Source organism: Camellia sinensis, chromosome 1 (genome assembly GCF_055761805.1).
Source record: "Camellia sinensis isolate YWXY chromosome 1, ASM5576180v1, whole genome shotgun sequence".
NCBI classification, from domain to species: Eukaryota; Viridiplantae; Streptophyta; class Magnoliopsida; order Ericales; family Theaceae; genus Camellia; species Camellia sinensis.
The window spans coordinates 238,890,013-238,900,385 of NC_138961.1; the positions used below are offsets into that span (position 1 = coordinate 238,890,013).

The following is a 10,373-nucleotide window of genomic DNA, read 5'->3' on the forward strand; positions in this document are numbered from 1 at the left end:
GAAAAATTGGGCCGAGCTGCAAGTTGGGCTTTGAGGCCCAAAACGCGAAGGACTAAGTAAGAAGGCCGTAAAGGATACTCCGGCCCAGAGAGCAATGTTACTCCGGCTGGGAGAAGTAAATGTTACTTCGGCTCATGGATGTAAAGCTACTCCGGCCTTGGGAAGACAAAGTTACTTTGGCCCAAGAATTAGTAAAACTACTCCGGTCTGGAGGCAACTCACAGTTAGGCCGATCTCAGAGTTAGTCCGGTCGTGACTTACAATGGTTAGGTCGGTCAGAACTTGTTACTTGGAAGTTTGATCTAAGCGCATCAAGGTTGAACAGGGCAGCCGAAGTAAAGAGTTGGAGGAGAGGACCGAGCTAAGGATAGTTCGGCCTTCTGTGGCCCGGTATAGCCAAGGTTTATTTCGGTCAAAAGGAAGTTCGGCCGTAAAGAAAACCATCCCACTTGGTTTAAGCAGTGGGGGAGGGTGTAAAAGGATAAGCATTATCCTTAAGAGATTGAATCCTAGGAGGACTCTGTATGGAGAAGTACAAGTCCTACTAGGATTGTGCCATATGAAACTTATAAAAACTCACAAGCATCACCTTGGAGGAGGTAATTGAACACAATCTTTCTGAGAACTTAGAGCTTTGTCTATTTGTCAAGTTTTCTGACTTAGGCATCGGAGAGGTTTCCGGCACACACCCGCCGGCTAGCTCACGTTTGTGTTTTCAGGTGACAAAGCGACGTCGTACGGAGGAGCGTGGACTTGGTCAACAGGATTATACGAGGAGAATTATTTCCTCCCCGTACAATTGGCGCCGTCTGTGGGAACAACAGACAAGAACAAAAACCTCTTGACTAAGCTTCTCCTTTTCTCATTCAATGGCACACATTGAAGACTTGCCGCAGTCCGCCGTCGACGGACTAACTCCAGAAGGGGGCGCAAGGCGTGAGGGATTACCTGCTGTCCCTCCCATGGCGGACTTGGAGCCCCAACAACATAATTCCAGGAGGAGTGGCAGGGGAAGGCGGAATGGCAGCCCTCGTCACTCTCAAAGTCCCGACAGGCAAAGGAGGAGGATTGATCCTCAAGCCCTGGAAGATCGCGTAAAGGAACAGGATGAACTAATTCGAAGGATGGCGGCGGACATGGAGACTTTAAAACGCCAGATAAAGACCAAAGATGTGGCGACAGGAGAGGGGCGCAAGCATAAAACGCCCCCTCGCCACTCAGAGAATCGTAGTAGGAATACTACGCCCTCCCAAGGAGAGAGCAGAAGCCTCAGGACAGGCGACACTCACTCCTTATCTTCAAGAACTCGTCACTCCAGGTCTGAGAGGACGAGATCCGAAAGATCATATACTGAAGGAAGTACGTATTGGCCTTCACATTCACACCAAACCAGATCCAGACAAACCGAGCTACCCAGGTCATCCGACTTACGAACCGTGCTAGAAGAAAAAGCACGATGCAAGGAGGATGCCAGGGCAAGGGATCCACACCGAATTTCGGCCCTACAACGGTTGGCTCCTCGAACGCATGGAAGCGTCGAGGTTGGAATGCCAATACCGCAACCGGCCTACGAACCAGCGGACAAAGCATTGGCAAGGCTACAGACTTCGCCGTTTGTCCCAGCGATCGAAAACGCTCCCCTACCATCAGGCTTCCTTCAGCCGAAGTTCAATACATATGAAGGGAAGACGGACCCGTATTCACACTTGAGCCACTTTCGCCAAGTCATGGCCGTGTACAGGCGAAACGAGGCCTTAATGTGCATACTTTTCCCATCAAGTCTGGGCGACCTGGGCTTGACTTGGTTCGAAAAGCTCCCAGAAGGTAGCATAGCCTCCTGGGCCCAATTGGCAGAAGCATTCGTAACAAGGTTTCGGACAAATACTAAAACACCGGTGGAGATAGACCAGCTACTCTCCATTGACATGGGTGAGAAAGAAACTCTCAGATCTTACAACAGTCGCTACTGGGAGACATTCAACCAGATTGGAGACTGCCCCACCAATCTAGCCATTGCGCAATATAAAAGAGGCCTACCAGTAGGGAACCGACTAAGGGATTCAATTACCATGACGCCACCCCTCACCATGGAAGCCCTGATGGAGAGAGTGCATCAGCACATCAGGGTAGAAGAAGATGGCGCACGTTCCAAAGCCAAAACAAGTGCGGCCACGGTACCAGAAAAGAAAACCTCAGCAAAGGTTAATACGGTGGACCGAAGTAACAAAAATGGACGTGGCAGACGAGATAACGGAGAAGACCCAGACAAAAGATGGCTAAGAATTCGCACTGCCATAACCACGGTGTTCAAAAAACCAATATATCGGATTCTGAGCGAAATCAAGGATGAGCCTTTTGTCAAGTGGCCAGCCAAGCTTGGAGAAGCTCAGAAGAATTACGACGACAGATCACGGTGCACCTTCCACAAAGAAAAGGGGCACCGAACTGAGAATTGCACGCCCCTAAGACAGCATTTAGAAGAATTGGTGGCAGCAGGCCACTTGGACGAATACATTGAAGGAGGAGCGCAACCGGCCCCCCAAGATCATGACCAACCCAACAGAATGCCAAACGACGCACCACCACAAGGCATTATCAATGTAATTCATGGAATTTTTGAACCTGAGCGCGTATGCGAGCTTAGAGGTTCAATCAAGAAGGCTGAACACTTTAGGGAAGTATTAAGTTCCCAACCCACCATCAAGAAGGGGAGGACAGAGGCAACAAACGTCATGTCCTTTTCGGATAAGGACTTGGAACGAATTTACTGCCCCCATAATGATGCCCTAGTTGTCACTCTCCGAGTCAAGGATTTTGACGTCAAGCGGATTCTGATTGACCAGGGTAGTTCATGTGAGATCATGTATTACGACACATTCAAACAACTAAAGTTGCAAGACAAAGACTTGGCACCTGCAGTTTCTCCCCTGATTGGATTCAACTCCATGCCAGAGTGGCCTGTCGGCAAAATAATCCTTCCAGTCAGAGCTGGAAGTGTATCAAAACAGGTGGAGTTCTGGGTATTGAAGGTCCCCTCCACCTACAACATCATCCTGGGCAGAACATGGCTGCATGCCATGCGTTCGGTGGCGTCGTCTTACCATCAGGTAATGCGGTTCCCCAGTGACGCCGGTATAATTGAAGAAGTCTATGGCGATCAGATCATGTCAAAACAGTGCTTCGCCACAGCAAATGGAAGCCGAGCCGCCAAAGGATACGTTCATTCGGTGGAAGAACCAGAGAGTAACGAACTATTCGCTGACATCGGCAAAGAAGCTAATCAGAAAGCGGTGGAAGACTTGGTGGAGGTAAAAATAGATGAGAAGAACCCGGATAAGTTCTTCTTGCTTGGCTCATCTTTGTCCAGCGCTGAGAGATTAGAGGTCATGGAATTCTTGACTTCTAATATCGAAGTGTTTGCCTGGACACCTTACGACATGCCAGGCATTGATCCAAACTTCATCAGTCACCAACTCAGGCAATAAAAGCTCAATCTTTGGCAGACTTCGTCGCAGAGTTTACTCCTGGAAGTCATCATATCTGTCCAGTCGACCTGACTGACTCAACCGAACTAGGGATGGAAGTTGACGCCGGAATAGCGCAACCCCTAGTGAAAGATAGTCCATCGACCAAACTAGGGACGGAAGTTGACGCCGGAATAGCGCAACCCCTAGTGGAAAGTAGTCCATCAAGCACAAAGGCAGACCACATTAAGGACGACAAGGAAGAGCCAAACAAAGGCTCACCAGCAGTTCAAACAGAGGACGAAGGGCAGACAGCCAATATGGACTTTGAAGAAAACACCATCCTTGACCCCACGGCATCGTCTGACCCTTCCACATGCTGGAAACTATTTGTTGGAGAGATGTGGAAGCTCTTTGTGGATGGAGCATCCAACCGACATGGTGCAGGGCTTGGCATAGTCCTCATCTCTCCAGACGGCCTGGTTATAGAGCAAGCAATCAACCTTGGCTTCCCAGCATCCAACAATGAAGCAGAGTATGAGGCGCTTATCGCAGGACTCAAGTCAGCACACTTCATGAAAGCAGCCGAACTAATGGTATACAGTGACTCTCTGCTGGTGGTAAACCAAATTTCGGGCAAATACGAAGCAAAGGACGACAGAATGGCCAAGTACCAAGAGTTAGTCAGAACAGAGATCAAGAAGTTTGATGTGGTAAGGATAGAACAAATTGGCAGGGAGGAAAACAGCCGAGCGGACGAGCTAGCAGGCCTGGCCTCAATGGCAGATACATCGATCCCTCATCCATTACTCATCGACTTCTTACCAAGACCAAGTATAGAAGACCCCGAAGCAGAAGAAGTATATTGCACTGAATTAGGCCCTTCATGGATGGATCCCATCATCCTGTTCCTAAAAGACAGCATCCTACCAGCAGAGAAAAAAGAAGCCAACAAAATAAGGGCAAAGTCGCAGCGATTTTGGCTATCTCCATCTTTGGCATTATACAAGAAGTCATTCTCTGGGCCTTACCTCAAGTGCGTTCATCCCAGCAAAGTAGAAGCCTTCCTATTCGAAATACATGAAGGGGTATGTGGAAGTCATCAAGGGGGAAGGTCGCTCGCCTACAGGGCTATTTCGCAAGGATACTGGTGGCCATATATGCAAGCAGACTCAGAAAAATATGTGAAGAAGTGTGAAAAATGCCAGAAATTCGCGCACCAAATACATCAACCAGCAAGAGAACTCCTACCTTTAACTAGCCCATGGCCTTTCGCAATGTGGGGCTTAGACATAGTAGGACCACTTCCAACAGCACCCGGAGGTAGAAAATTCTTTCTCGCAGCAACAGACTACTTCACAAAGTGGGTGGAAGCAGAAGCATTGGCGTCAATCAAAGAGAAGGATGTGAAGAAGTTTGTTTGGCAGAATATTATCACTCGGTTTGGCATACCAAAAGCACTGATCTCAGACAATGGAACTCAGTTCGACGGCAGGATCTTTAGAAGCTTTTGTGAAGAGTACAAGATAGAGTTCTACAATTCCACACCGGCATATCCCCAAGCAAATGGGCAAGCAGAAGCATCAAATAAAGTCGTCTTGGATGGACTAAAGAAAAGGCTAGAGAAGGCAAAAGGCAAGTGGGCAGATGAACTTCCTCATGTTTTATGGGCCTACCGCACCACACCTCGGCGATCAACAGGAGAAACACCATTCTCCTTAGCATATGGAATGGAAGCAGTGATCCCACTAGAAGTTGGCCTCCCCACAATTCGAACCGAAAATTTTGATCCAGACTTAAATGGAGAAGCCATAGCCTTAGAACTCGACCTTGTAGAAGAAAGAAGAGAAAAAGCAATGGTTCACATCGCCGCCTACCAACGAGAGTTAATCAGAAAATACAGCAAAAAGGTACATCCAAGACAATTCAAGATTGGGGATTGGGTACTACGCAAAGTAATGGGAAACACCCTAATCCCAGGAGACGGCAAGTTAGGACCAAATTGGGAAGGTCCTTATAAGGTGGTTGGATTAGCAGGCAAAGGGGCATACCACCTAGAAGACAAGGATGGCAAGACAATCCCTAGGCCATGGAACACGGCCAATCTCAAGTTATTTTACTTTTAGCTTTTTCTTTTTCAAGCATATGTAATTTCCTCTTCCTTCAATAAAGCGAGAAATTCTTTTTATCACAAGTTGTTCCTCGTAAAAGTTAGCATTAGTAAAGATTAAAGCACTTTCATTCTAAGTTAGCCGGAAAAACTAACTTAGGGGTTGGCTGGAATAAACCAACACCCTTCCTGAGCCCTGGATAAGGATCCAGGCTGCAGGACGTTTGGTCGGAATAACCAAATACTTTAAGTTAGCTGGAAAAACTAACTTCATTGGTTGGCTGGAATAAACCAACACTTTGTACTCCTTAGCCGAAGTAAGTGCATGACTAAGGAGTGGTTGGCTGGAATAAACCAACACTTGTTGCTCTTCAGCCGAAGTAAGTGTATGGCTGAAGAGTGGTTGGCTGGATTAAACCAACACTTGTTACTCTTCAGCCGAAGTAAGTGTATGGCTGAAGAGTGGTTGGCTGGAATACACCAACACTTTGTACTCCTTAGCCAAAGTAAGTACATGACTAAGGAGTGGTTGGCTGGAATAAACCAACACTTTGTACTCCTTAGCCGAAGTAAGTACATGACTAAGGAGTGGTTGGCTGGAATAAACCAACACTTGTTACTCTTCAGCCGAAGTAAGTGTATGGCTGAAGAGTGGTTGGCTGGATTAAACCAACACTTGTTACTCTTCAGCCGAAGTACGTGAATGGCTGAAGAGTGGTTGGCTGGATTAAACCAACACTTGTTGCTCTTCAGCCGAAGTAAGTGTATGACTGAAGAGTGGTTGGCTGAAATGAACCAACACTGTACTCCTCAGCCGAAGTAATTATATCGGCTAAGGAGTGGTTGGCTGGTAAGTATAGTTTAACCAACCAAAAACCGAAATAACACTTGGAGTAATAGAAGACATTACAAACCCAAGCATACACACAATAACCGGAATAAGAGAAGTGAAATTTTTATTCAAACAGAAGTCATTACAAGGGGGCTTAGTTCGGTTACAAAGAAGAAAAAGTAAAAAACTAAGAGAAAAGTTCATCAATTTCAGCATCGAAAACCGCATCGGCATCTACTGGAAGACCGGTCTCTGGCGGCAGCACTCCTTCAGTCACAACGGTGGCATCGACCGGAGCCACAGTTTCATTCGGCTGTTCAATAGTCAGATCTTCCACTCTGGACTCCGGCCGATCTGTCTGATCCACGTTTTCAACTGGAGTACCCCCAGAAGTAGAATCTTCGTCAGTATCTGAACCTTCAAGGAATTGCTGCTGCATGGCATCCGCGTACCCCGCAAGGGACTTCGGTATAAAGTACTCTGGAGGGTTGAAGACCTCGGTCTGTTGATCATGACCGAGCTTCTCCACAGCCGCCCTCCAGCCGCACTTGAAGAAAAGCTCCTTTGCGGCATCGCATTGCTTGACGTAGGCCTCCTCGGCCTCCTTGAAACCTCGCTTGTACCCCCCCTTGTCGACCGCCTCCATATTCTTTTTCAGTTCGCTTAGTTCGGCGTCCTTTCTCTTCTCTAGCTTCAACAACTCCCGCAAATACTTGTCCTTCATAACAATGGCAGCTTTCTGCTTCTCCGCTTCCGCCGAATTAACTAGATCGGCAAGACGGCCGTTCTCCGCTTCCAGCTCGGCCATTCTCTTTTCGGCTTGTTGTAGTTCGGCCGACCTTGCTTCGGCTTCCGCCATCGCCTGCCTTGTGGTTTTGCGGAGCTCTTGGACTTTCCGGTAAGTGACATTGTTCTTTTGCAAGGCCTGGCAAAGCAAAGATATCTTTAGAACCGAAGTAAGAGTTAGAAAAATTTAGACAGGAAAAAGCAGACAGCTACTTACCAAGACCATGGACTTGGAAACAGACCGAATTGATTTCATTTCGGTATTCAGTTGCTTCAAGTGGTGCTCCATGTCCTTAGGGAGGCACACACTTTTGGCCAGGTTAAAGGCCAGTTGGTGGTCTTTTTCACCCACGACCGAATCAGTGACTTTGATGTTTCGGTCATTGAAGATCAAAGGCGGAGCCCACTTCGGAGATCGGGCTCGGTCAGTTTGTTCTGGTTGGGAGGCAGGTTGAGGACTTTGGGGGACGGTTTCGACTTCGTCAACAAGTTGTTGTTCGGCTGACGTAGATCGGGCGCGTTTTGAAGGGCGAGACGAAGAGGGCCGTTGTGAAGGAAGGGCCACGACGGCAGGCTGCACCTCAGTAGTTGGTGTTACTTCGGCTCTAGTTGTTGAAGTTAGAAGGGCCCTGACTCTGCTCTTCTTTGCCATTTCTTCCTCAGCGGTTAATGGAACAAGTCTTATCTCGGGCAAAGTGGGGTCCGGCTCCGGTGCTTCCTCGAGAAGAAAATCGGTTACTTTTGCCTTCCGTCGACCGCTGTAACGGTAGGTCGGTTCGAAATTTAGAAGCTTGGCCCAATCTCTTTCTTTAACCCGAAATGCGGCTCGCAAAACGCCGAGGTTAGGATAGCTATACAAGGAGTGGAGATGGGCGAAATCTGCAAAAAAAAGACAAGTGTTAGTTCGGCTAGCAGATTAAACAACCGAGATAACATACAAAGCAGAAGACCGAAGTAAAATTACCAGGCTCTCCCATTTTCCAATTTATAGGTCGGCCAGGAATTTGAGCTTGAAAATCCTCAAAGTTCCCAGAGACCCAAAAGAAATCATCATCATTGAGATCTTTGTCCGGAGTATGCTTAATTATCTTCTCTCGGCGGCGGCGAATTCTAAGGTAATATACCCACCCAGCATTCTTTGAACCGATGGAATACTGATGGAATATTTCGGCCAGACCAAGATTCAGTCCGGTTTGGTGGTTTAATGCGGCTATCCCCATTATAATACGATATGTGTTGGTGGATAGTTGGGTGGGACATAGCCTAGTCTGCCTAAGGAATTCGCAGATTAGCGGTTGGACAGGAAACCGTAGTCCAGTTTCAATTATTGATTGAAGGGTGAAAGGGACGAAGCCTTCATTGTCCCAGGGAGTAGCATCTTTCTTGGCCAACTCCAGTTGAACATCATCAGGAATCTGGTAGTCCTGCCTGAATTCGGCCATGCCACCAGGGGTTTCGACTAAATATCTATACTTACCCATTTGTTGTATAAATTACGGATAAGTTATTTCGGTACAAAAATTTGGCTCAATAGCTCGGTTGAGCACACGCAGGAGGGCCTGGGCAACCTAAGTCTGCAAAGTAGAAAGCAAGGGGGTTAAGCACAGATCGTTGGACCGCGCTACAAATTATAAGCAAGATATACAAATCCTACTTCGGCTTAGTTGGCTGGTTCTACCTTGGCTCATCAGAAGGTTTCTTAGCTCGGTTTTGAGCAGTTTAGACCGGTTTAACGTCTAGGGGCAGCTTTCCTGAGTTCGGTCTAAGAAACTAAGAAAGCTGGTTTAGTCCCAAGGCCTAAAAACGGTTACAGTATAATTACTTCGGTTGAGCTCTTAGGGGCGGCTTTCTGAGTTCGGTTTGAGAACTAAGAAAGCCGACTTGGCCCCAAAATCTTAGCTCGGTTATAGACCGAAGTACCGAGTTCGGTATGAGCAAGCTTGTTCGGTGATCTTATCTTGGCTAGAGTGGGTCAGAAGAAACTACTGATATTCCTACAAGTTCTAGTTCGGTTATGTTCAGAATCTATCCACATACATAACACAAACAGTTTTCTAGTCCGGTTGCTAGGTGATTTTGGATCTAAGATTCCTACAAAATATACAAGTTCTACTGGTTTCTTCATAGAAAGTACAAAAGCAGAGCAGATAAATGGAGAAAATGTTTGCAAAAAGCATACGAAAACTAGATATACAGTTGCACAAAACGAATGTAAAAGCAAAAACATGAAGGGAAAATGGATTTGCTTACCAGAATTAAATAAGGAAGGACTGAAGATGAAGACTGTCGCAGTAAAGAAAGAACACGAGCAGCAAGAACACAAAGAGAGAAGATGGAGAAATGGCAAAAGTGAAGGGACCCTAGCCTCAGGGATTGATTTTGTTAGAAAGCCCAAAATTTGGGCGGGACTGTTCAAATTTCACGAAGTACGAGAGACGGCGTGACAGCCGTCCTTAGCCAACCAAAACATGCCACGTGCCATAAGAATGGGAAGCGTTACAGACATTATGATTGAAGAGACGTTTTTGACCGGACAAAACATGGCCAGGAGTAAAATTAGCTCGGCTTAAAACTCGAGAGTTTTTAGCTCGGCTGGAGAGGCTAAAGTATTTTTTAGCTCGGCTGGAAAAGCTTAAAACGACACTAGCTCGGCCAGTGGACTGGTAATCCCAATCATGCTATGCAGATGGAATTAAGGGGCAATTGAGAGGGTAATTTTTGGGAAAAATTGGGCCGAGCTGCAAGTTGGGCTTTGAGGCCCAAAACGCGAAGGACTAAGTAAGAAGGCCGTAAAGGATACTCCGGCCCAGAGAGCAATGTTACTCCGGCTGGGAGAAGTAAATGTTACTTCGGCTCATGGATGTAAAGCTACTCCGGCCTTGGGAAGACAAAGTTACTTTGGCCCAAGAATTAGTAAAACTACTCCGGTCTGGAGGCAACTCACAGTTAGGCCGATCTCAGAGTTAGTCCGGTCGTGACTTACAATGGTTAGGTCGGTCAGAACTTGTTACTTGGAAGTTTGATCTAAGCGCATCAAGGTTGAACAGGGCAGCCGAAGTAAAGAGTTGGAGGAGAGGACCGAGCTAAGGATAGTTCGGCCTTCTGTGGCCCGGTATAGCCAAGGTTTATTTCGGTCAAAAGGAAGTTCGGCCGTAAAGAAAACCATCCCACTTGGTTTAAG

The 10,373-nt window shown here is 47.1% G+C and overlaps 1 protein-coding gene across 1 annotated transcript; it reads right to left on the reverse strand.

Moving 5' to 3' along the window:
• Positions 1-6,593: 6,593 nt before the first annotated feature.
• Positions 6,594-8,397, reverse strand: LOC145822871 (uncharacterized). The gene is made up of 3 exons (XM_082921258.1): positions 7,410-8,397; positions 6,993-7,331; positions 6,594-6,839 (listed from the first exon to the last, which is right to left on the reverse strand). The coding sequence occupies exons 1-3, from the start codon at positions 7,842-7,844 to the stop codon at positions 6,594-6,596; spliced, it is 1,020 nt and encodes a 339-aa protein (XP_082777384.1). The 5' UTR covers positions 7,845-8,397.
• Between the last annotated feature and the right edge of the window lie 1,976 nt (positions 8,398-10,373).